At 46.7% G+C, this 25557-nt stretch overlaps 10 protein-coding genes across 10 annotated transcripts; 4 read left to right on the top strand and 6 right to left on the bottom strand.

Annotated features, from left to right (window-relative positions):
• Nucleotides 1-291: 291 nt before the first annotated feature.
• Nucleotides 292-900, bottom strand: BP5553_05647 (uncharacterized protein; the record flags this gene model as incomplete). Its single annotated transcript, XM_032014270.1, has 1 exon — nucleotides 292-900. One exon carries the CDS (start codon nucleotides 898-900, stop codon nucleotides 292-294), a length of 609 nt encoding a protein of 202 aa, XP_031868951.1.
• Nucleotides 901-1921: 1021 nt separating this feature from the next.
• On the bottom strand, nucleotides 1922-3187 carry BP5553_05646 (uncharacterized protein; the record flags this gene model as incomplete). The annotated part of the gene is made up of 1 exon (XM_032014269.1): nucleotides 1922-3187. The coding sequence occupies one exon, from the start codon at nucleotides 3185-3187 to the stop codon at nucleotides 1922-1924; it is 1266 nt and encodes a 421-aa protein (XP_031868950.1).
• Nucleotides 3188-5232: 2045 nt separating this feature from the next.
• On the bottom strand, nucleotides 5233-6369 carry BP5553_05645 (putative quinone oxidoreductase; the record flags this gene model as incomplete). The annotated part of the gene is made up of 3 exons (XM_032014268.1): nucleotides 5233-5441; nucleotides 5492-6164; nucleotides 6217-6369. 3 exons carry the CDS (start codon nucleotides 6367-6369, stop codon nucleotides 5233-5235), a joined length of 1035 nt encoding a protein of 344 aa, XP_031868949.1.
• A 750-nt stretch (nucleotides 6370-7119) lies between these two features.
• On the top strand, nucleotides 7120-8892 carry BP5553_05644 (uncharacterized protein; the record flags this gene model as incomplete). The annotated part of the gene is made up of 5 exons (XM_032014267.1): nucleotides 7120-7210; nucleotides 7268-8178; nucleotides 8228-8356; nucleotides 8421-8524; nucleotides 8574-8892. The coding sequence occupies 5 exons, from the start codon at nucleotides 7120-7122 to the stop codon at nucleotides 8890-8892; spliced, it is 1554 nt and encodes a 517-aa protein (XP_031868948.1).
• Nucleotides 8893-9454: 562 nt separating this feature from the next.
• BP5553_05643 (uncharacterized protein) lies at nucleotides 9455-11251 on the top strand (the record flags this gene model as incomplete). Its single annotated transcript, XM_032014266.1, has 5 exons — nucleotides 9455-9665; nucleotides 9948-10263; nucleotides 10314-10462; nucleotides 10641-11014; nucleotides 11072-11251. 5 exons carry the CDS (start codon nucleotides 9455-9457, stop codon nucleotides 11249-11251), a joined length of 1230 nt encoding a protein of 409 aa, XP_031868947.1.
• Nucleotides 11252-11997: 746 nt separating this feature from the next.
• Nucleotides 11998-13377, bottom strand: BP5553_05642 (uncharacterized protein; the record flags this gene model as incomplete). Its single annotated transcript, XM_032014265.1, has 3 exons — nucleotides 11998-12294; nucleotides 12340-13144; nucleotides 13199-13377. 3 exons carry the CDS (start codon nucleotides 13375-13377, stop codon nucleotides 11998-12000), a joined length of 1281 nt encoding a protein of 426 aa, XP_031868946.1.
• A 2715-nt stretch (nucleotides 13378-16092) lies between these two features.
• Nucleotides 16093-16438, bottom strand: BP5553_05641 (Uncharacterized protein; the record flags this gene model as incomplete). The annotated part of the gene is made up of 2 exons (XM_032014264.1): nucleotides 16093-16126; nucleotides 16179-16438. 2 exons carry the CDS (start codon nucleotides 16436-16438, stop codon nucleotides 16093-16095), a joined length of 294 nt encoding a protein of 97 aa, XP_031868945.1.
• Nucleotides 16439-17668: 1230 nt separating this feature from the next.
• Nucleotides 17669-18822, top strand: BP5553_05640 (Uncharacterized protein; the record flags this gene model as incomplete). The annotated part of the gene is made up of 4 exons (XM_032014263.1): nucleotides 17669-17957; nucleotides 18031-18156; nucleotides 18257-18396; nucleotides 18448-18822. 4 exons carry the CDS (start codon nucleotides 17669-17671, stop codon nucleotides 18820-18822), a joined length of 930 nt encoding a protein of 309 aa, XP_031868944.1.
• A 2226-nt stretch (nucleotides 18823-21048) lies between these two features.
• BP5553_05639 (Carboxypeptidase) lies at nucleotides 21049-22911 on the top strand (the record flags this gene model as incomplete). Its single annotated transcript, XM_032014262.1, has 5 exons — nucleotides 21049-21286; nucleotides 21361-21813; nucleotides 21885-22216; nucleotides 22266-22755; nucleotides 22805-22911. The coding sequence occupies 5 exons, from the start codon at nucleotides 21049-21051 to the stop codon at nucleotides 22909-22911; spliced, it is 1620 nt and encodes a 539-aa protein (XP_031868943.1).
• Nucleotides 22912-22990: 79 nt separating this feature from the next.
• Nucleotides 22991-24455, bottom strand: BP5553_05638 (Uncharacterized protein; the record flags this gene model as incomplete). Its single annotated transcript, XM_032014261.1, has 4 exons — nucleotides 22991-23321; nucleotides 23373-23672; nucleotides 23747-24019; nucleotides 24079-24455. 4 exons carry the CDS (start codon nucleotides 24453-24455, stop codon nucleotides 22991-22993), a joined length of 1281 nt encoding a protein of 426 aa, XP_031868942.1.
• Between the last annotated feature and the right edge of the window lie 1102 nt (nucleotides 24456-25557).

Here is a 25557-nt window from a genome sequence, read left to right as displayed (position 1 = left end):
GGCGCCGTTCGTTGGCATAGGAACCACATCTACCAATTCAAATCATAGAATAAGAAGACTCGTGTATTTCTTACAATAATATCAGGTTATTTTAAAGTTATTGAGAGTTTATTCAGCTATCTGTAATGCTGACAGCCGAGTTAAATATAAGTAAAGGGGATAGGAAATTTTATTATTATAAGCTAGAGCTAGCAAGAGTAAGCTATCTAGTAAAACCATCTCTAAGTACAGGAGGGGCCATTGCTATTAATGTCAAATGCAATAACCAATTTCGCCATTTGAGGTCTCTGGCTATTTACCGCTTCCCCTATTACCACCATTCATGACGACTCCACCGCTAGGGTCTCTGACCATCATGAACACCGAATACGATCCTGCAGTCTGGACATTCGCAACTCGGATGGGAATCCGCTTGCCAATATCCTTCGCCGTTACAAGGTATTCGAATCTTTTTCCCCCGAAGGGATCGCGAGAAGCGTAGTCAACCTTCAAATCCGTATTGGCTTCGGAAAAGCTCGAAATTGCTTTATCACCAACCCACAGAAAAGCCATGTCATCGGCCCACCATATGTCGAAGCGGGATCTTCCTTCTTGACGAGGCGCAAGATAACTAGTCCAAAACATCAAAAAGTACTCTGTTGCGCCCACGCCCTTGTTGGCTTGAGGATAGATAGAACCTAGTCTTGAAACTTCGCCGCTATCCCAACCAATCTTGTCAACTTCTCCGGTGAATTTGGCAGTGGGCTTTGCAGCAAGAACCATGTCAACACTATGGGCTGGAACGAGAGGCCCCCAACCAGCCTCAGTATATGCAATATGGCCGGGGCCGCTTCCACGCTGGAATTTGTACAAATTCCATAGAGCACCACTTTTCAAGTTGGTACACTGGCTGCTCGGCATGTCTGGCTTAGAAGCTCTCTTCCCTGGAACATCCCGGAAGACTGAGCCAAACTCTAGATCTTTGCAGTAAGCAGTTTGACCATCAGACTGGCGCGTAGCACCGCCTTCGCCACAAAGTGTTCAGAACCACCTGATTCATAGGATCTGTGACACTGAAGCACAGCGAATAGGGCCCTGCGCTCTGCACATTAACGGCCCTGATAGGAACCGGCTTCCCTTGCTCCGCAGGATACGAGAAGCGCTTCTTCCCAAATGTGTCAAGTGTAGCATAGTCTACCTTTAAATCCGCGTTGGATTCTGAGAATATGGACTTTGCTTTTTCCCCAACCTAGAGATAAGATACGTCATCGGTCCACTACATGTTGAATGTGTAACTTCCTGGGGAAATTTCGGGCGTCATCGAAACGTAGAATTTTACCTACCTCACAGATAATTTCGGTAGGTAAGGTATCCAAAGAGGGAGACAAGTCGTGGATGAGTAGAACGGCAGGAGAGAGAAAGGGGGGGTATATGGAATATAAATATATCGAGTAAAGAGCCATATATGACTTCCAAGAAGGGGCCCAAAAAGGTCCTTCTGCCGAAGCTAAGAGATGCTCCACCAGCGTGCCTTGATGTAGCACGAGCTAACATTAAAGAAGCAGATTTAAATGCCCAATATAACAGAATTTAATAGGAGAGTAAATGCGAGCTGCTAACATTTAGGGGTAGATTTTCCGAGCTCTGAAATTGTTTGTATTCGGATACAGCCTTACTTGAACTCTCGCTGCAAAACTATCTCAATTTATGAATTAAAAAAGAGCAGCAATTATGAGTTGAGAAATTGAGCTTCTTCTAGACTACGTGATGCCTGGAGGTTGGAAACGGCCTTATACATGCCCTGCAGAGCTACTAATGTTACATTCATATCCGCTAACCGGGCTCACTCGTCAAGATCTAATCGTGTTTGCCCTAAAAATTAGTGTCTTACCTCTAGTTCAAACTGATATCTATGAAACTACCCTAACTTCATGATCCAGCCTTAAGCACAGTTCTGATTATAGTAACTCAAGCGCTGACATTCCGTCACAGTGATCCCGTTATCATCTTTAGCGTTAGGGTTTGCACCATGGCCGATCAACAACCTGTAGGCCCCAGACTCATGTTGAACAAGGTGCAGCGGGACCTGGCCACTGGAATTCTTAGCGTCGGCGTCCAAGCCCCAGCTCAGCAGCTTCGCTACCGCGCCGCCGTGGTCCTCTTTGGCTGCATAATGCAAGGCAGTCCACTGCTGTGCATCTCTTGTATGTTTGCGAGCGCCAGACGCGAGGACGGTTTCAAGCGTAGCAATGTCTCCCGTCGCAGCCGCCTCGTGGAACGGCGTCGTGCCATTCGAGCCTGCTGCGTTGATGTCGGCGCCGTACTCAAGAATCTGAGGTATCATGTGAGACCTCGTGCGTTTAACCGCAAGGACCAGGGCATATTGTATGTCTCTCTTTCTGTAATTGATCTTGGTTCCGGACGAGGCGTCTGTCCCAGTGCGATATTCCAGGAGTAGGTCGAAACACTCTTCTTGATTCTCTGCAATTGCACGGTGCAAGGGCGTCTGCCCATAGTGGTTGGCGGCGTCTGTCTCTGCGCCGGATCTGAGAAGGAGATGGACGACCTCTGGGTGGTGATGATCGACTGCAATATGGAGTGGCGTGTTGCCTAGTTGAGACTTTGCATGCACATCTGCACCCCTGTCGAGAAGGAGTGACACTGCTGGCACAGAACCGCTTGCTGCCGCATTCAAGAGATGGTACACGGTTAAACTTATTCCAGCGTCCATGATCAAAGCCATAACGTCCGTGTGGCCATTTTTGGCAGCCAGCTCGAGGGCACATTTCCCATCTAATTTTATTGAAACGTCAAATCCATTTGACAGGAGTAGGTCGACGATGCCAGCATCACCCCTCTGCGCAGCAAAAGGCAAGGCCACTGCCCTATGTTTAAGATAATCCCACGGTGTAACGTCCTTGTCCCGGGGAGGTACAATCTCACTTTCTAGTAAGAATTTGACAGTTTCATAATGCCTGCCATAGATTGCAAAGTGCAAACAGCTCCAATAGTGCGAGTAAATAACTGGGCTGTCGTCGCTGTGTCCTGGTGTATCCAGTGTGTAGACTTTGTTGCTGTAGTCGTCATGAAACCCAGAGTGCACGTAGTAGTCTCCAGGGACCTTTGGGAGCAAGAGTCTGAGGATGCTTTCGTGGCCCTCTCTCGCCGCTAGATGTATCGCGCCTAGCTTGTGGTAGTTCTGTGGCATCTCCACACTCGTACGTAGAAGAGTCTTCACAGTTCCCTCGTGGCCGTTCTCCACCGCATAATTCAAGGCTACTAATACCTGGTAGTGCTTTTGCCATCGTATTCGCTTGGACAACATCACCACCACGTCCTCATAGCCACAAGAAGCGGCCTCACAAAGGCCGTGCAGACCGCGTTCGGACGTGGCTAGCGCTCCATGCTCTAATAACAACTGGACGGCCCATCCCGAGGTATTTATAGCGGCATACTCTAGTGCTGCTTCAGCCACCGTATTCTTTATGCACGAGGGCCCCTGAAAATGCCTATGAGAAGATCGCAGGCCAGCAAGGACTGAAAACGGCCCTAGAGGTAGATATTTCAGAACAACTGGCACAACAGACTTCTGCTGAGAGCTGATTGCACTAGTTAAACAACTCTCCAGCAACTTGTAATTTCGCAGGTTTAGATATTTGGAGATCAATTTTGACACTAGTGCATCATACCCCACCACGCACGCGTTGTGGAGTGCCTTTCCGAGTCCGTCCTCGTAACCACTGTTTTGGATGTATGCGTGTCCAGTTGCGCGACGTATTCAGTAAAAGGCGGCCTGGGTAGACCGGAGATAAAGGTGGTGATGGAATGGCTTCCCGCTACTTTAAGTCGGAAACGGCCCAGGTAGGTTAGATAGGGGACAATGAGGTAGAGGATATCTTCTGGCAGAGAAGCAAGGCCCTTTGTAGCCGCGTAAGTGGAATGCGATCTTGAGGGGTCTGAGAAGTTAGCGTACCTTGTCCGTTGGATCATTTACCCTCATCCTTCCTGTTTCTTTCCTGTTGCCTCTAAGCCGGCAGATGATGATTGATCCAGTCAATGTCTACTTATCCAGGAAACAATGCAGGTACTCAACCTGATGAGTCGTTGGGGTTGACTGTATAGCGAGAATCAACGAGCGAATTTAAGGTCCGCCGACGAGTTGAGAGAACTATTGAAGCAGAGAGGGGGGCTGTGGAACGATGAGCATGGCGTGGCTGAACAAACTAGGGGTTGCAGTCAGCCCATCGCAATGTGTTTTTTGAACTGACAAGACTTACCTTGCGAAAGGTCGTGTGGGGACCTGGCGAGATTCAACCGTCGGAATGTTGTAGCGTTGTTAAAGTTTGTCTGGTATATGGTATATAGGGCATGTGTCATAGCCTTGGAATGTCGTGTGCTGTATTGGTGTTGTGGGGGACTTAGACTCGGGATGCTAGAAGCAACTTGTGCCTCGATCGGTAAATCCACGCTATTTCGAGCCGCATGGAACAACTTTGAACCGGTGAGTATTAAACATTTGTAGACTTCAAGAATAAAAGGAAGAATTTCCTGGTTTCTCGTTTCTCTGCTGTATATAATACTATCTCTGTATTTTATCCAGGCCCGTCAGCCGCGCATTACCCCATTAGCTCCAGGTCGCCTCGTGAGTGATATGCGGGAGAAAGTTTGGGCGTCGGCGGTCGGTACTCGGGCTGTGCGGATAAATCGTGTGCGTGGCTAGGACCATTCAATTCATTCAGTTGAGCATAGTTCTTGTCATCAATGTGGTGGATGAAATCAATGAACAAACTGTTCCCGCAACATCACGCTCGGCCTCTCATCAATCTGTCCCGTCGCAACTAGCAAGAACCTGAGCTCTTGCGCGAACCTGCCCAGGCTGCCATCGGAAATTCTCGAAGAAATCGGAGTCTATGCCAAGGATTCCGGCCATGCGTATAGTGTCGACGACTGGACACCGCTGTGCATCGCGCTCCTTGAGCACGGAGCACATATTCCGGACGAAGCAACTATTATACACGAAATATATTACAGTCCACCTCACCACAATACCCTCACCTTAGCTTAGATAGAATAAATATAACCCACGCTTACTTTAACTCTAGAAACTTATTAGCACTACGTTCCTACTTGTTACTAGTTATAGTTATGTATTAAATAACGTACTAAGGTTTAATAATGTAATTTAACTAGATGATACTAATAACGATTCAATTGATACTATATCATACTAATACATTCCTTGAAAAATTATTATTAAACGTGATTAACATGAATGACAACCTTCTTCGCAGAGACACCCTTTCGCACTATGTCGATGCCTGTTTGCACATTATCCAACCCCTCGAGAACAAATGGATCGGGCTTTGCCTGAAACTTGCCAGCCGCAAGAGCTTGTGGAAGGAATTTTCGCCAAATGGCGTCGCCGATATCAAGCCTGACGAGGCCGGGGGCAAGACTATTCACTATGAAAAAGTCAGATAGGTCTCTGTATTTTGTCTGTCTAATCACTTACCCCATCCAAATTCTACGTTCTCTGGGGCCCCCTGAATGGGTTGTCGTTGTACTGACAGCTTGCCGCCACCTAGCTTACTCAAGATATTTGCACAATGAAGCTGGCTGTCCTCAAGGGAAACGGAATCCACGAACCCACCGAGCGTTTCTGTTTTGAAAACCGCTACTATATCGTTGACGACGTTTGGGTCCTTATGGTCAAAAACGAAGGTTGCGCCTAAGCTTTTGACATACTCGGCGTTGGCACTGGAAGCAGTAGTGAGAACTTTGTAGCCTGCAGCAACGGCAAATTGAATTGCAGAACTGCCAGTGGACGAGCTACCACCCCAGATGATAACCGTCTTTCCGGTTGGTTTGGGATCCAGCGATGGGAGGTTGAGCTGTTCAGATATAAACAGCGCCGACGCAGCGGTCGAAACTGAAAGTGGAAGGACGGCGGCGTTGGCGAGAGGAAGGTCGTCGGGTACCTCTGCAACGAGGATCTCGCGACAAATGGTGTAAGATTGAAATGCGGCGTGGGTGACGAGGTTCGTGAAGATGGAGTCGCAGTGGCCGATAACTCTTTGCCCGATTTTAAATCGTGTCACCTCGGAGCCAAGCTGGAAGATTTCGCCTGCTACGTCGACACCGAAAATCCATGGGTATTCAAACTTCACGTAAGGATCATCTTGCATCTGTGCTCTATTAGCCATCTGGAAAGAAGCACTGGTGGAAAGGGAATCGTACGACATAATCTGTTGGATTGACGGCGGCATAGTGAACCTTAATGACCACTTCGTTGGGTTCAGGCCGGTAGTCTGTCAAACCTGGTCCTACTTCGAGAGGTTCCTGTTTCTCTGTTACTGACCATGCAGCCTTGCTATCCGGAAATGTAGCCATTGATTCTAATGAGAAGTGGTACTGTAGAATATTGTAGAGGAACAAAAGTTGATAGTTGCGGGAAAGGGATTCATTTATACCTTTACTTATTCTCCTATATCATATCCTTCCTCCCATTTTATTAATTTGATCGGTATTTTGCTTTATAATACAATCCTAGGCAACGGAATTCCTTTGTCTTGTTTAGTGTACAACATTAGCGAACGCAGACTTTCTAGCCATGTGGAGAAGCGAGATTGAAAATATAGGTTGGGCTCAATTTGATCAAGCCTATAAAGGCCGCGGACCTATCTGAAAGCATACAACGTATCAGCCCTTAGCAAAATGAGCTGGCAGGGGGAATATACTACGAAGGTAGGGTTTTCATAAGTTGATTGAGAGCACGTACTCTCATGTGCTCTGTCACAACCCTCCCTTGCTACATTTGAAAAGGCTGATAAGTTGTATATGCGGGCTGATTAGTGCCCGACAATCAAGCACGTGCCAGATAACACGGAGTCCCAGTAGTACTCCGTATTATTAAGCTTTTTCTATTACAAATCCTTGGCACATTGCGTTATAAGTACCACGGGAATTCCGATGGACCTCCAAACTAGAGAACTTCTCTGTATTTTGCACCTATCGTAACAAATATCCTCCGTTGCAATGCAAACTCCTCCTGCGATAGTTCTTGAATAATCCTTATTACCTTCCGATGCTATATTAAGATCTTGTATTACTGTACCAGGGTAAAAGGAATGATTGGTCAGAATGGAAACAATATCTCAATCTCAGGTGCTACTTCAACCACAGCCACAACCCCCATTCACGTGCAGTATATGCGGCAAGGGTTTTGATCAGAGTGAGTATCGGTGATATTACGCACTATATTACGTATTTATCTAATAAATTTCTAAAGAAAGACCTCAAATTCGGCATCTGTCTTATTGCAAAAAATCAAAGACTCGAACCCCAAAACCAAGAAAGAAAGCCTGTGCTCAATGCATCAGATCAAAAACGCAGTGTGAAGTACAATATGTACACAACCGACATACCAAATGCTCTCGTTGTCGGACAAAGGGCATCGATTGCCATTTCGAGCGGCCACCATTCGTTGATGCTGTGGAGCCTGTGGATGCATCATTACCATCTAGCACGCTGGAAGGTGTGCTGGAGATTGCCACAGATAAACCGATGACAACGAAAGAAGCAGCATTTATCGACTACTCAAACTCTACCTACGAGACGGTGGAAATACCGAACTATGAGCTTGCTCTACCAGACTCACGTGATTGCACTTCCGATATGAGCAGTTCAGCCGTTGCATTATTCCAGGCGTCGAAAAGACCCACTTCTGCCACAGACTTATGGACAGAAAACATCACCGCAGGTGAGAATTTAGAGCTCATGTCCGATGCTTTCCTGTTTCATCCAAGCACACCTGGTCCTTTTCTCTACGGCGAGGGACGATATCCTTCTTACTCTCCTATATACAATACTTTTGGCGCTTCAATTCCCTATCCAATCTCACCAAAGCCACCCAAATCCTTTCTGCCAAATCGAGACCACGATCAGAAACTGCAGTTGAACAGAAGATATATAGGTTGTGTTATGAGGTCATATCCTAGTATGTTTCTTGAGAATAAGCTGCCGCCTTTTATTCATCATAGCTGCTTATCCAACGAGCCAAACTCAAGTTTGCACACCTCACTTCCTGGGCCTCTTTCTATTTGTGCGGGTATCGTGCAGATGTTCAATGTCAAGAATAAAAGTAACACGGGCTTCATCTGGAAGACGATTCGTATGGAGCAGGAAAGGTTAGCTGCTGAGGTATTTTGTTTCCTATATCTACAACAGAGTTAAACTAACAAGTGGTCAGAATTTTCTGTTTAGCGATGTTGAACTTATCGCCGCACTTCAGGCTATTACAATCTATATGCTCTTGAGGCTTTCCGAGGAGGATGAAGATGCTACAGATTTCGACATACCACTGATTCATACGATGATGGTAAGTATCCAGCTCCATAACATCCTGCTTATAATGGAACAACGATATGCTAATCATTCAATAGAAATTAGGTAAGCGTATGAGTGGAGTCACTGTTAGACATAGTGTTCTATCGAAAGATGGAAAAACAGTTTGGAAAGATTGGGGTTTGGTTGAATCCCTGACACGGTATATAGCTTTCCAAAAACCGATGAACCATTTGCTAAATTCTACTAAGGACTACTACTTTGATCTGCATAATAGATCTTCTTTTTGATCTTTCGGAAGGTCTAGCCCCATACTGCAACGACGGCTCACAGCTTCAGAAGCTGACGCTTCCATGTTCAAGAATGCTGTGGCAGGCATCGTGTGAATCCGAATGGGAGCGGAAACTCCAGTCTCAGCTAACCAGACCTGATTCTGGAATCGGTCTGACTTATGGGGATATCCTCAACGTTCAATTGGGGATAGGTGATTATGGGAAACGGCTTGACAATTGGCTCTGTCAGATTGACGAGTTTGGAAACCTAATTATAGCCGCTGCGAACTTCTCGTGATAAGCTTGCATAAGGACAGAAATACCTTAAAGTTTATTCTTTTCTAATTAACGGAGGAGCCACCACCGAGAATTCCACCAGCCAGTACAATACCTTCACGGTCACCAAGATGTGCTGAGGATTTGGACTTATAGAACTATATTTTTCTGTGAGATTTGTGTTGCAATACCCAACATTTCTCACATCCTCGGGTACTTGACTAGAAAGCAATTGGTAGAATCACCAGTGCAGTCGTGCTGGTTGGCATTAAATGCGCGCCGAATAATGCAGGGTTCGTGACCGTAGGGTCCTCAAAATTGTTCTTGCCCGCCTCCACAAGGAGAATCTTCAAACTTCGATCAGCTTTGGCCAAACGTGCCGCAGCAACACATGCTACTGTTCCCCCACCGACGAATATGATATCGACGTTCCCATTGCTAGAACTGTAGGTATTCATTGCTCTAATTGAGGAAGGAGAGTCTTGCTGAGTCGTCGTCTTTGCGAATGAGGGGAAGGGGGGGGAGGGGGTTGGCAAACAGAAAGCTCAAAGGACCTGTGACGAGACTCGAAGAGTGACTCCATCATGGCACAACTCAGCAGCATTATGTCCTCGTTCGACATCTTCCTTGCTCCCTTCTTTCCCGTCTTAGGGTACGAGCACGGACGGAGCTGGGTTCAGGTTCAGGTCAGTCAAGGTTTTCTCCTTGCCTACGGCATAAACTCTCGAACGGCCGAGCAAGCAGACCCTTTTTTCAATGACATGCAACACGCGGGATGTGTTCAAACCGCCACAGGTATATCTCGGCCGGCGTCGATACGAGCGACCTGGCCAGCCAAGAACCCTCGAGGCTTGAGCCCTGGAGAAACATAAGACCTTCGGCCGCTTAGCCCCTAGGGTGAGTGTGGCAATAGTCTGGACCCTGTACAATCCTTCAAAATGCAAGTGCATACCTTGACCGCTGCAGCTTGGGCGTATCTTTTTTGTTGATCTAGTTTGTATCTGAAAACCGTCGGTTCCATTCACAATTTTATTCCAACGCTTTCTTGTAGTACTATCTCATTAGACTTCATTATAGTTGTTCCAAACAGCGTCCCAGTTTCCAAGGAGAAGCTATCCCGAGTCGTCATTGTCGGAGGAGGAGTTGCCGGCTTGACTCTTGCTCATAATCTGGAACAGGCAAACATTGATTATGTTGTACTTGACAAGGGAGTTGTTGCTCTACCTTGGGGTACCAGTATCAGTATCCATCCCAACGGCTGCCGAATCCTGTACCAAATAGGAACCCTGGACGCTGTAGAGGCAAAATGCGTTCCCATGGAGAGATTCTACAACCGGGGCCTATCTGGATACTCTTATGTGCACGATTTCTTCTTCCAATCTGTGACGTCACGGTATGTCTCTAGGAGGCGAGTTCATATATCAAACTCTGACAAATTCATAGAACTGGATACACAACTCTCACCTTGGAGAGACGAGGATTCCTCCAGGCTCTATATGACACACCCGAAAGTAAATCCAAGATCCGTAAGAGATGCTGTGTCAAGAACGTGATTGAGGAGAATGGTATTGTCAGGGTTCTTCTAGAGGATGGTACGGAGGAAGTTGGTGATCTTGTAGTTGGGGCAGATGGTGTTCACAGCTCAGTGAGAGAATTTAGGTGAAAGAAAGCCAATAAGACCATTCCCGGATATATCTCCGCTGCCGAGAAAAGATGTAAGTACTAACCGCCACCGAAATCTCTCTCTGTGGTACTGATAAGAACATTCAGATATGAAAGTGACCTACAACGCCATCATTGCCTGTGTCCCCCAGCAACCCGGCCTAGGACTAAACCATATGCACAGAACCTCATTTAACAATCTATCTTTCCTGATGCTCTGCCAGCCCGACACAGTTTATCTGGCCGCGCATTTCAAGCTCCCAGAATCCGAGCAAACATGCTGGCCAAGCCGTACCCGTTACACGGAGCAAGACATGAAGGATTATGCTGCTAAGGTTTCCGATCGCCCTGTCTCGGAGTCTGTTTTGTTTAGAGAGCTTTGGCGCAAGAAGACTGGAGCACACATTGCCTCTCTACAGGAGGGTGTCTTGGATCATTGGTTCTTTAGCCGCACTGCCTTGCTCTGGGATTGTGTCCACAAGGTATGATCTCACCCACTATGTCCTTGCTGAATCTCTACTTACTCATCCTTGACATAGGTAACCCCAAACGCCGGCTTTGGTGGTTCCACCACCATGGAAAGCGCCCTCGCCCTCGCCAACGCCCTCCACGACGCCATCTCCGCACACCCCAACAAAAAGCCCTCAGACATCGAGATCAAAGATGCCCTACAACCCTACCAAAACGCCCGAAAGTCCCGAGTCCTGGAAATCTTCTAGGTCAGCTGGGCGCTTACCCGTCTGCAGGCTTACAACAATTGGTTCTTCTACATCGTGCAACGCTGGCTTCTGCCTATTATTGGCTTGGACTTTGGGCTTGCAGGTTGCGAAGACTTGTTGCCAGGCGCCGCTATTGAAGTATATGCCGTTCACGCAGCAAGAGGGGACTTTGGAATGGGAGATGAAAGTGCAGGATTTGGAGAGTCAGAAGGGGAAGGCAGTTGGGAAGCCGTCTGTTATGAAAGCTCCAGGTATTGGGCTTGACATTGTTTTGCCTTTGGTATTTGGCATAAGTATACTGGCTTCTACTGCGTTTGTGATGTTGAGTGGGACTCGACGTCGTCTACCGGGATTCATGGTGGTAACTTGATGGCCTGAAATGTAACCGGGCAAGTGGCATATTAGCGTTCTGGGCCCCGTTCAGTGGCCCATAAGAAGTGGCTTGGCTTGGAGGAGTGAGTGGGTATCAGCTCACGAGATAGACGTCGTCGAATGCTTGTTTCGACAAATGGATTTGCTGGATGTTCTGCTACGCTCTTTTGATTGCCTTGATATGTTCAGATTCAGCAGCTTATCAAGGATGGAATTTCGTATAGGTGTAATTGGAATTCCAACTTTATTGCATAGACCGATCAGCCAAAGTGACAAAATGCAATAATTTCAGTACATAATAACGTCTTGTGAAAAATAGTCCATTCATGAGTAAATAATTGACTCAAGGATCGTCGAAACCCCATGGACGGCATTTAGAGCTTGTAGAGTAAGCCTTCAGTCGTACCCACACATCCTTTGCAAAGTCTCTCCCAACCACCTTCAATGCCACCACTTCCCGTAATACCCTTGCCCACCTTAATGTGCATGTCTGGTATGAGCTTTCTGCTTTCGCTGACCCACTTCGCCCAAACTGGCTTTACACTTTCAGCAAAAGCTTCTGGACTGCTAAGTGCGATGACTGCGTCTCGAACATCTGAGCTGTTGAATTGAATTTTGCCAAGTTTAACCAAATTCTCCTGCCCCGCAACAACTTCCTCCTTTGTGTAAACCTGTACGCTGTTAGATATTGGTCGGGAGTTAGTATAGGAGATTACCTTTTGCTCGCTGCCAATCTGCACAATAGTAACTTTCAAGGATGCCAATGCTGAATTGCCTTTCAGGGAGTCAAGCAAATTGTCCAGTGAATTGCCCCTGCCGCCAAAATCCAGAACAACAATCTTCGAAGGTTTGAGTCTAGCGATCCATTCTAACGTCTCAGCTCTGGAAACATCGCCATAAGCAATAGTCCGTTTTGCAATAGGGCCTTCTGTCCCAATGTTAGGAGTCGATGTTATTTGCAGGATTCCTAGAGGGCCTGAAACTTTCGGACGTTGAGACAGATGCCATCCACAAGATCTTGCCGTCTTGCCAGACGCCGACAGGCTAACGATAACAACGCTCGAGAGATCCGCATCTAACGCAGTCCAGCTTGCACCAATGCCTAGAGGATGGATGGGAGGCTGGGTTTCTGGAGAAGGCGTGAAGACGTGTTGACTGATCAAATGACCACTCCCCCATGTAGGACGGAAGAGGATCTCCCAGGCCGTCTGCTGAAGCTCATTCTCAGATAGAGAAGATGTACTTGGAAAGTCAGGAACCACGCTGTATTGATTGTAGATAGTCATGAGCTGTGATCGATGCTTGCTGACTTCAGTCCATTGTCCTTCGGGCGAGGAAGATTGAATCTTAAGATCGGTATGACCGCTTGAAGTTGGCCAGAACCCCCAAATGACCGTGCCAGGGGTGATTGTAGAAGTGCTCTCAAGGACGCTTGCATATCCCCACGCGGGAACTATACCCCATGCTTTGGAGTCATTGTAAGGTGCTGGAGCAGTGCTCGGTACTGGATAGGTACTCCACCTGAAAGCCAAGATTAGCAACAATAAAGGCCGATATCAGGTCACGTGTACTCACCAATGGAGAAAGTCACCCCCACGAGCATAGCTGAGGTTATTGGACGTCAGACTAATGAGAGAGGTAGCAACTCGAATGGACGAAGGGGCCAGGGCTTCATCGGTAGGCTTCAGCCCAACGGTGGCATGTACTGTATTGTCAGCCTTGGACACAACGTGCATAACTTGTGCTTGGTCCATTATGAAATTGAAGAACGAGGGCTGCTGAAATGGGTGTCCGGTATTTTTAGAATGGCGAATGCAGTGTAAAACCTCAAATCCACAACCTGGCGGTCTCAGATAGCTTTTGCCTTGAGTCTACATTATTGTATTGAACCGCTGCGTTGTGCTTCCTGCAATGAGAAAATATATAATTCTAGTATCTGCAAGTTGCGCGCCTTATATCAGAGCTATACGTCGTTGCATTTACCCGTAGTATTGGATCTATTATACGAAGTCGAGAGGTAATTCGGATTGCGCGCCTCGTATTAAGAAGATCTACGTTATTAGAACCGCTGCGTCGTGCTCCTTGCAAAGAGCCAACAATCAATTCCAACATCTGCAGGTTGCGCTTCTTGCATCGGAGCTGTGCGTCGTTGCATTTACCCATAGTGTTGTATCTATTATACAAGGTCGGGAAGTAATTCAGATTGCGCGCCTTCCATTAAGATGATCTACGTTATTAGAACTGCTACATCGTGCCCCTTGCAAAGAGCCAACAATCAATTCCAATATCTGCAGGTTGCGCTTCTTGCATCGGAGCTTTGCGTTGTTAGTTATCCGCCGTGAAGGATCTCATAGTATACTTCCGTAACTCCACTCCTCTACTACGCTAAGTATATTCCGTAGCGATTTTCATCAACTCCGTTGGTCAAATCATCTCTTCATCTCGCCTGGTACGACACTCAAACCTGCACTGACACGCTAGTAGATATCAAATTTATCATGCACAATAAGAGAATAGAAAGTAAACAAACTTTAGGTACCTATTATGAGCTAAATAATGGAACATGGAAGTAGTCTGATATATTCTTTTCTGTTTGGTATTTCCGGTTTGGTATTGATTTAGGTTGAACACAATTGTATTAGGGCAGTATAAGTAACTAAGTCAAATACAAGCAACATCATAATTAGATCATAGCATAAAATCAATTGCCTAATCACTCAGCCTTCATCATTCTTCAAGTAACATCGAGCGTATATCAAAGCAGAAAATCAATTGCCTAATCACCCAGTCATTCATGCGAGTCCGCATGTCTGTGCTTTGGGGGAAATAAAACTGCAGAGCATGATATCGATGCGATTGCTTCGATAATTAGAAAGAAGAAAACTCGACCCCTTCGGACTTGAATATTTAATAAGGGTTCTCGTGATCAAAGAACTCCACCCTCTCAGCAAGCTTGGTCATGAATAACAACTTTCCACGACCGGGGTCGAGTTCCCGGAAACACCACGCAAGTCACCGCCCCCCCATTCGGTCCTGATTCGAGAATCGTTACACAGCCGGCATCAGAATAAAGGCATCGCCACTGAAGACTCGGAGCATAGTGCAATTCTATAGGCTGTTCCCTTTACTTTAACTTTTTAAATACTCTCCGCTCAATATTTTGAGAAAATGAAGTATCTAGGGTGACATCTCGTGAGGGAACATGGCTTGATTGATTTGATTGATCAGAGAGATGATAGCTCTCCAGCCCTTGTGAAAGTCCGGATTCCCCTAGCTCAGATTCCTGCGAGACCTCAAAGTCTATATCGGGAGGCAACTCATCGATCACTGAACAGATCTTTTTTAAATGAGTCGGCATCCACATATCGTAGACGTTCTTTGTGGACTTGTATGCTGTCCACTTTTCCTTGCCATCTAGTGCTGTGAAGTCGAACGTATAGATCGGATGGCGGCAGAAGGTAGTCTCGTCTCTTTTGATTATAGGGTAGTAGCTGTAGATCTACACTGCCCGGTAATCGTGCGAGGTTGAGAAGGCGAGGATTTCCCGATGGAGTTCCTGTTCGCGCTTCACTAGCCTGAAGAGGTCGACAACCCCCTTCACAGCTATCGTTGTACTATGAGTATTCTGTCGGTCTGCGATATCAAGTACTACGGCGCCGTATTTTACTTCGCAGGTTAGAAACGGGAAGTATATATAGTACGTGGCTATGAAGAAAGAATTATATATAAGCTCGCCTACGAAAGATTCAAGCTTTTTAAGCTAATCTTCCGTGAACGCCTCTCGGCCGAATCGTGTAGCATAGTCAGGTTGTGGACGAGTCTTAGTAATAGGGATGGAATTGTTCCAACCTTCGTTGACGCTTTCGACTAAACTCTCAAGGTGTGTGGCACCGAGTATTAGAAGGGTTTCCGCAGAAGGGATAATTAATCGAGTAACATCTTGAACGACTCTAGCCTCGTTTCGGTTTTGTCTCTTCTCGCAAGTTTTTTCAAATAGGTTATCACGAAATAATGACCCTTGAGGCACTATCTATTCCTTCTCAAGTAAGTTTGACAAAGTGTCTTACTAGGGCTTGTCGATTGTCCCAATTAGACCTTTTGGAGTCGAGTAAGTACCTTTTCCATGACCTTGGGCTCCTTTGCTATCAGACTAGCCCCTAACGCTATATTTGTGGTCATCGGTACTTATCTCCCTCCCATCTATTATTTGGTCACAACCAAGATGCGAAAGTGTAGCATGCACAAAGACACGAGCATAGGAACGGGCACATAGACAGGGAGAGGGACAGGTAATAGTGAACGTCCAATCTTGAGAGCATCATCCTACTAATCGCACTTTGATTCAAAGGTTTTAAATAGAGTCAGGAAGCAGAGTCCAACAAGTCCCATAACCACCTTCGCTGCAAGTCCAATTCACAGTCCCACGCCTAGTATCTTCTTCCATTCCCCACAGAAGCTCATCTCCGTCATCAAGCCATAACAGCATCATCATACCGCTCGAAGCTAAGGGCAACCGTTTGAGCTGGCGTAGTTGATTTACTCAGAAGCAACGTACTTCTCAGTCCACTCAACGTCGCGAGAGTCGGGCTTGACATACTTCTCGGTCCACTCAACGTTACGAGACTCGGGCTTGACGTATTTCTCAGTCCATTCGACATCGCGAGATTCAGGCTTGACGTATTTCTCAGTCCACTCAACGTCACGAGCCTCGGCTGGCTTGACGTATTTCTCTGTCCATTCGACATCTCGTTTGAGAGGGCCAGCCATGGTGGCGGCAACGAGTCCGAAAACAGTGATGACGGTAGCGGTCTTCATTTTGAGAGAAAGTGTTTTTTGTTGGAGAAGAGGTCTGAAGATAGAGAAGCTGGAATCTGGGAAGTGGTTTGAGACAAGATTTGATGAGGACTCTGAGTGGAAGTGAAGAAGATATTGAATCTTTTAGGAAGGATGAGCTGGTTTTAAACTTCGAGCACAAGGACAGTTAGTTTGCTAACTGCCGAGTTGGCAAAGCTTGGTCTCCAACCCCTACTGCTTCATCCCACTTTCTCAACGCTACCGATTTCGGAATATCCATACTTTTTTGCCCATTGTAGATCAGCGGTATAATGATATTTCACAAGAGCTCGAAGATTGCGTGCTTTGGCTTCTTCGAATGTAACATTCCACCAGAAACATGCATAAGTTGAGTCGGACCGAGCTCAATGAGGATCCTATCTGGAAAGAATATGAGCACATTGATCCACAGATCACCCCACGACATTAATGTATATCCTTGGATCAGGGTTACTGCTATATGAGTTTGCTGGGATAATGTTGGTGGGAATACCTTCGCATAACCGCAGGTCGTAAGCACCCGTATCATGCATGAATATGTAAGATCCTCGTTTATTATTTCTGTGTATCTGTCAGCTCAGCTTCTAAGACGTGCTTGATCAAGCTAATCCACATTCCTAGAGTGTGATAGTCTGACGTTCAAGTGTTGTCTCCCCCAGCAACAAATCGGAGGCTATACGTATCTCGCCAAATTTGACTCTAGCAGAGACATAATTTGGTAGCATTGCCTACCCCTCATTCAGCTCAAAATACTTGCCACCTTGGAATTGGTACTAGAGGAGATAGTGATCATAGTAACATTATAGTGAAGCACGCCTTCCTAATACGGTTACTAAAAGCAACGTCTTCATGTGATTACCGTTCTCACTTAATTAGCGCTTTGAAGCACAACAACTACCTTGTACCGCATTCGGTAAAGCTTAAAAGTGGGCCTATGACTATCATTCCAGGCTGTACCTTCATAAGCTTCCGAAACCAAACAGAAGACCGATATCTTTACTCTCCTGCATAGAGGTTGCTTATCATTTTGATGATTTTATTTGTCAACAGTAAAGATCATCCAGAGTCTTTTGCGCAGAGACAAATCGACTGGCTAACCGACGAACCCATCTCCCAAAAACAGCTTAGAATCTGGAGTCGTTCAGTCCCCCTATCTTTCCTTCAATTTCTCCCGATCAACTCGTTCTCCTACGCAAAACTCTCACATAGAAGATGGCTCCATGGAATTTGAGCAAAAGAATGGCAGCGGAAGAGAAGAAAGCTTTCAGCCCGTTGTCGCAAAACTCGTCAATGGACGAACAGACTTCTCCCTTCCTTGACAGTCCTACAGCTGAGGAAATGGACCACACCTACCAACGAGAGCCAGCTTCAATTCCACGTCGGGCTTTGTGTTTGAATATCGGGCTATTTCTTGCTTCTATGGCCCTTTTTGTTGGGTCGGTGGTCACGCATTCGTTTGGCCCAACGGACCGGGAGTGCTCTACGAGAATGTCTGCATACTGTAAGTATATGGTGAAGTTATTGACTGTTGAGGTTTTTGCTGAAGACATTGCTAAATTGTACTTTCCAAATAGCACCGGTCATGGATGCCGTTGAATATGAATGGGTCACTTTCGAAAACGAGTTCTCTACGGCGCCTACGAAATACAGAGGAAAGCCGAATGCTGAACTTGAACAGGCATGGATGGATTTGTGGAAATGTAAGTCCAGTCCCCGCTGAAATTTTATATTTGGATAGCAGTCCTGCACAGTGATATTTCACAAAGATACTGGCAAAGGACAGCTCTGACTCGTGTCCAGATGGGGCATTTCCGGTTCCTATGAATAAAATCGAGGCTCTGAATCAGTCAAAGGACCTCGACTGGCGTCGTGTCAATCCGGGGGAGCCTGATAGTCCTACTGTTGGCTTACTGGAGGGGTTCCATCAAATCCATTGTCTAGTATGTATGTCTAGATCATTTCAGATCTAGTTGGCTAAGCTAGTGTTTCAGAATCTCATTCGACAATACACCTACAAAGATGACTGGGACTACAGCAACGCGTCGTCCTGGCACGGTGGACCAGAGATGGTGCGTTGGCACGTCGATCATTGCATCGAGACATTGCGGATGAATTTGATGTGCACTGCGGATGTCACTCCGTACCTTATTTGGAACGATCCGGATGGCTTCAATGGTGAAAGTCCCAGCTTCAACACTTTACACAAATGTCGGAAGTGGGAGCCTATTGTGGACTGGGTGAAGGAGCACGTGGTTTTTAATGGCACGGCGCTGGAGATAGCCGAGGAAGAGGACAAGGCGAAAGCAATGGCCGGTCACTCTGGACACCAAAATCATGAGGATAGCCATAACCGTACTTCATTCTAAGTTTAGGCTTCCTTGTATATAGAAAGTCGTAGTATGTCTCCTTACATAACTGAATGAGAAATATATTTTCTGAGTGGACAGCAGAGCAAACATCTTTCTAGCATACACATTCACATTCATGTTTGGCTTTCTGAAATCAGGAGCGAAATGAATTGCAATGAATTTAGGCCTAAGTTTTGACACAGCAAGATGACCTAAAGATTGAAATTCTACCCCTCCGCCCCAATTCCATGGCTAAATCTGTCTAGCACATATGGAATTCCACCGTCACCTTCGTATTCACATTGCTCCATGGATGCTCAAACTTCGTCCGCAGTGCATCTGAACAATGATGAACATGGTCGTAAGAGACATCTCGATTAGTCAACAAAACCCCCGAGCCTGACTGTGAACGAGTGAATTTCCTCCATGTAAAGGCACAATGCTCAGTATGTTGACCCCACGTCGAATATAGATACCTCTCCCCCGCCAAGGCCACAGAGATGTCCACCTGCTCGCCTTCGTCGTACTTGTCGGTATAGTACTCCCAGTCTCGAATCTTCAGCCATTCCTCTTGCAAGACTGGATCGAAGCACGGTGCGGGAACCCATGCATAGTTATGGATTTGAAACTTGCAACCCACTGCTCTCGCCTCATTGGGGTTATCACCGCAATGGAGAATGTTGATAGACGATGTACCCGATTTCTGAGAGTCTCATCCTTTGAGGACTTCAGGACTTCCGTCATACGAGGATTGCGAGTTCGCTCTTCGTGCCTGACTAAGAAGGGCGATAAGGCCCAAGCTCCATAGCAACGACACAACAAAAGCTCCCAGGAGGACGAAAAGAAGGATCTGAGTGCGGTTCTTCTTGGTCATCTGTTTTGGAAATCGGGTCTGAGGTTTTGCTTTAGCTTTAGAATCGGAGTCGGACATCAGAGGCTCAGAGAGCCCATCGTGTTTGGTAGATTGATTCATTCTGATGTTGGGTGCTCTTGATTTTTTGCACCAGAAGGGCTAGGACTTTGAAGAAACTGTATGCCACTCGGGATCGAGAAGATTCATGATCACTACTACGATGGGGGAGAGCATTTGACCCCCTCTTCCTCGCCATTCCGCCATCGGCCGGAAAACATCCTTCGTTCATGCAGCATGTAAGGAGGTACAGCCCATAAGGTAGGTAACAGAGCTAGTAGGGGATCTGTTGGTACCAACTGTCTGGTAACGACTAATATCACATGCAGCATAGGTTGTATAGTTTCTAGACCGGAAATTCGCCCCTCTAACCCCTTTTTGAATTCATGCAGTAGGGGTGAAAACAAGAAATCTCGTACATCTATGGGCTATTTTTTCCCTAGTTTCTACATGTACGAAGTATACCAATAGATCCCTTGTCTAGATTGTACACCGACAGTTGGTACCAACAGGCCCCCTGCTAGCTCTACTACCTTATTTATAGGCTATACCTCCGTACTACTAGCCGCGCCTTATAGGGGCGTTGAAACTAAACCTTTTGCTGTACCACAACAAATTTTTCTTTGCGCATCTTCTCTTCTCTCCTTTCCGTCATCTTTCTCGCATTCACACTCTGATGCCACCTTCCGCTTTGAAGACAATGATTGCATGGCTCCACAGTTACGAGCCGACCAAAAAGATTTCTGGGGTGGGGGTGGGGGGAAACGCAAAACGCAGTGTTACTCATCAAGTATGTTTCATGACATCGTGGCAAATTGACGAGAACCCTACTTGACAAGCTGGGCAGGTACTAAACGAAAGCTTGATGAAAGCTTGATTGGTTTTTTCGGCGAGATGAACTCAAAGTTTATGCATGTCATGTCGTGCTATGGGGCTGAATCTGGCGCCATCTCGTACGGCAAGTGGCCGCAATTGGCACTCGCGATAACAAGCTACGAAGTAAATACCACTCCGTATTACAACCAAATATAATATAAATGCACACGTGCCACTTTCGGCAGTTTTTAGTTCCCGCAGGGCTTCAGCCACACCCGGTGTGTCCTCGGTGACTCCTAACCTTATTTGGACATGACCCATTTAGCTAGGAAATGCACCGGGAAAGACGGTGAGATACTGGCTATACCTACATAATATGCCATCTTTGTAATAGACCTATAACAATAACATGACACATACCAATTAATTTAGTTTTTACAATTACAATCCTCAAATCCCCCGCCAATTTTATCACTTGAGAGCTCAATAGTGGGGTGCATAATTAACTCCATTGAACGATGAGAGGGCTGAAGATGTGGCCGAGAAGCATTGCGGCCGTAGCATACTGGCTGTTATGGCTGCTGCGAGCTTCGAGCGTAGCAGCAGGAGCTTTCAGTAGCTATGGTGGTCCTGACCGTGGCCATGCTGCATTCCATGAGCAACGTCGCCTACGCCAAGCAGCTCACTCGGCTAAGCACTCACAGCATCAGAGTGTCGAGAGGCGTAGTGGACAATATTTGAATGAGCAAACAAAAGGTTCGTCTGACTTGACTTCAGGATATAACTGTAGACTGTAGACTGTAGATGCTGATAAGATGCCATTCTATCAGCCTTCGCCGTGGATGGTTCCGCGATCCCAGATGTTGACTTTGACGTGGGAGAGTCATATTCTGGTCTACTCCCAATTTCCAATCTCCCCGACGAGGACCGGAAACTCTACTTCTGGTTTTTCCCGTCGACGAATCCTGATGCAACTGAAGACATCACCATATGGTTGAACGGCGGCCCAGGATGTAGCTCACTGGAAGGCTTCCTCCAAGAGAACGGGCCCTTTCTATGGCAGTATGGCACCTTCAAGCCCGTCTCCAATCCATATAGTTGGCACCGTCTCACGAACATGATCTGGATCGATCAACCACTCGGGACGGGCTTCTCGGTTGGTCAGGCAAATGTGACTTCAGAAGTGGACGTAGGGTTACAATTCTTAGGTTTCTTGAAGAATTTTGTGGAGCTGTTCGGACTGCAGGGCAAGAAAATTTACCTAACGGGGGAGTCGTATGCTGGTTCGTGATGCCTTCTGTACTCTGTTTCTCTGGTCAAATAGGCCGTAAACCACTGACCTTCTGAGTTGCAGGAATGTTCGTTCCTTATATTGCGAACGCAATGTTAGATGCAAATGATACCAGTCTTTACAACCTGGACGGCATCATGATTTATGACCCGACCATTGCATCCAATGATGTCGAGAGAGAGCTCTTTGCATATTCGACGTACGAGACTTGGTCGAAGCTGTTTGCATTCAATCAAACATTTGCTGATGAAATTCGTACACGAGCCAAGTCATGCGGCGCGACCGATTTCATCGAGAAATATATGACTTTTCCTCCAATTGGGCCGATGCCACCCGCTCCCTCGGGTTGTGATCTGTACTATACCATCGGAGACAATGCTTTCATTCCCAACCCGGTAAGCGCTTCCCTCTCCTATTTTCCTAGTTATTGCTCACCAAAGGCAGTGTTGGGACCCCTATCACCTGGCGACGACATGTCCAAATCTGTGGGATGTACTCGGCTCCCCTGGGGCATACAGCTACGTTCCAGCTGGCGCATCTATCTATTTCAACCGACCCGAAGTCCAAAAGGCTATTCATGCTCCTAACTATACCTGGTCCGAGTGCACAAACAACCCGGTTTTCGTCAACGACATCGATCTGACGGCCGCCGCTGGTCTGTGGACCAGTCAGACGGTTTTGCCACGGGTCATCGAAAAGGTCAGTCGAGCCATTATTGGCCAAGGTGACATGGACTACACGATTCTCCCAAACGCGACGCTCCTTGCGATCCAGAATATGACGTGGAGTGGGCAGCAAGGCTTTCAAGGTCCGGTTGATGGGACGTTTTATGTCCCGCCGGATGCGAACATGTCGGCCGCGTCAGGAATCATGGGTCGGACAAGGTCGGAAAGAGGGTTGACGTTTGTGGAAGTCAATTTGTGCGGGCATATGGGTAAGTCGGCCCCAGATAGTGGGTCAACGCAAACTAATGTGGTTGTCAGTTCCCCAGTATCAACCTAGTGCGGCGTTCAGAAATTTGGAATTCTTGCTAGGCCGAGTGGAAAGCCTGGAGAGCGAAGTACCTTTTACTGTTGAGCCAATCAGTTAGACAAAATCTACCCGGGAGATCTCAGTAAAAATATTTTAAATATATCATTCTTTCATTGAATTCATTATCATTGTCATAGTCATCTACACGAATTTCTTCCACCCTGATGCCACACAAGAGGCCGCACCTTCATAAACTCATCAAGCAGCTCATCCGTAATTGTTGCACGACGAGCTTGATACGCCTTCACAAATTCTTGCAGCTTGACGATGCATTTCTTCTTCAATTCGCCCGTGAGAAGCTCTCCTTTCACGTAGCCAGTCCGGATCTGCTCGAGTTCCTCATCATCATCGGAGAAGAAACTGAGATATTGATAGGAAACGTCCACGTCTGGATTACCACCCAATCGACGTTGCTCCTCCAATGTGTCACGACCACCAGAAAATGCATACTTATTAATTTTCTTCTCACTGTAGACACGATTAGGAGGCATCCTAGCTATTTTTCAGAATGAGACGTACATTTGCTTCAGGGTGTCATTCATGAAAATGGCGCTGGAATCAATGGAAGCACTCATTTTGGATCCAGGGCCTTGTAGTGCCGGGAAGAATTTAGCGTGGATCAATGCCGGTTTGCAGTAATCGAGACGCGGTGCTACATCGCGACAGACGCGGAAATAGGGATCTTGATCGATCGCGCATGGGATGAGAGAGGGGATTTTGGCGTTTTTTTTCTGGTCCGGTCCGAAGATGTGAGGGAAAGTGGTTGCAAAGGCTGTAGCTGATTGTACTGCAACGTAGTGAGATTTGCCAATGTTATCACTGTAACGAGGGCGCAACAGAGGGTCAGTAAATAATTCCCCTGCAAACACGATGGCATAAAGGGACTGTGGTACCTGTCATTGAAGCCAAAGACTGCTTTACTCGTATTGTACGTGATGAGGCGAGATATCTGCACCACATTTTCGTAGAAAGCTTTGCCCATGAAGTCGAAGTCACTGAATAAGAATGTCTTTTTCAGGTCGAAACCTACGGCCAAAATGTCTTTGGCATTTTGCCGGGTGAATGCTCGCATCTCCTCCAAAGTGTGAGCTTTTTTGCCGAAGATGATTTTCTCGTCGTCGGTCATCATGATGACCAGAGGCACATCAAAAACATCTTGCAGCCACCTGAGCATAATAATCAGCATTTCTTGGACCCATCGCCATGAAATGAAAAAGCTACCCACTTGGTAAATGTGAAGGGAACCATATGGCCCAGGTGCATGCTATCGCTACTAGGTCCCCGACCGGTGTACAAGAAAAAGGGCTCGCCCTTCTCATGCCGACTAAGAATCCAGTCAAGGTCCCTATGGCTGAAGACGAGATTTCGCCGAAGGAAAGGATGCACCGGATGGCCTGTCACTCGCTCGAAGCGCTCCAGGAGGTCGGTGGAGATCAATTTTGTTCCAAAAGTTTGGACGAGTCGATTGTAGTCAATCTCCTTCAGCTTTCCGTCGACAACGGCACCGCTAACGCTCCATGGATTGATATCCTGAGCGGCATCTTGAGGTTGAGCAGAATCAGCCAGCAAGGGAGAGGTCTGTGGTTGTGGTACTTCCTCCATATCTGTGCTCTTGAAAGAGTGCGCTGGGAAGAGGAGAGAGGAGAAGTCGTTGTGAGTCAAATGCCATTATCAGTCGACTAGGGTGTGATGCAGTAAAATTACAGTATGCACGGGTTATCATTAATGCGCTTAAGTGCCGTAATCCCAACTCAGCAGGTTATCGTGCGTACATGCGTAATTTGTGGTCCTTAACTGTAATTAAGTGTAATCCGACGTAATACAAGTAAATTACCGGTCTTTCATTATCGAGTATAGTGCGGGGCGATATTACCGCCGATCTACTTCGTACGTACTCTGCAGAAACATTGCATTGTTGCATCTCACTTTAAACTCTTCTTAATAAGGAGTTTGATCGAATTATCGCGTCAGCTTGAGCCTCATCAGCCTTCCGTGCATTTTCCCATGATCCTTCAATCATCGCTGTCTGAGCCATCTTGCAATCCTCGTGTTTGCACTCCATTCTCACGAGCGTTGCCAGAATGTCCGCAACAACACTCTGTCTTGAGGTATGACTCATTCAAGTTTAATCCCTCTTCCTCCGCTGTCTCCCGAGTTGTAATATAACATTATTGGAAACTCCCGAAGTACTCCCCTGATTTTCGAGAGAAGATTGCTAACTCGAAGATGTCGATCGAAGGCCGACCAGCGCTTGGGTCCGTTTGTCCCCTCAAGCTGTCGTAACGACTTCGATTTCACCCTGTACTTTGAGCAGACCTTTTTCTCCATCGTTCCTGCCGTTTTGTTCATGATCCTTGGAGCAGGGCGTCTCGCGCGTCTATCACGTGCCAGCGTTGCTACCATCCCATCTCCCATTCACACAATCAAACTAGTGAGTATCCAGTATATGCATCCTACATCTCACAGAATCGCTATTTGCTAACATGCTACCTTTAGACCAGCTACTCTGTCCTTGGAGCTTTACAGTTGGCACTCTTAGCGCTTTGGTGTCTCCCTGCCAGGCAGCGTAATGATGGCTCCATCCCATCCGCCGCCTTGTCCACAGTTTTTTAGGGTTATTTTAGGGTTAGGGTTAGGGTTAGGGTTAGGGTTAGGGTTAGGGTTAGGGTTAGGGTTAGGGTTAGGGTTAGGGTTAGGGTTAGGG

Source organism: Venustampulla echinocandica, assembly GCF_003357145.1.
Source record: "Venustampulla echinocandica strain BP 5553 chromosome Unknown scaffold_3, whole genome shotgun sequence".
In the NCBI taxonomy this organism is placed as follows: Eukaryota; Fungi; Ascomycota; class Leotiomycetes; order Helotiales; family Pleuroascaceae; genus Venustampulla; species Venustampulla echinocandica.
This window is presented reverse-complemented; position numbering and strand designations above follow the sequence as displayed.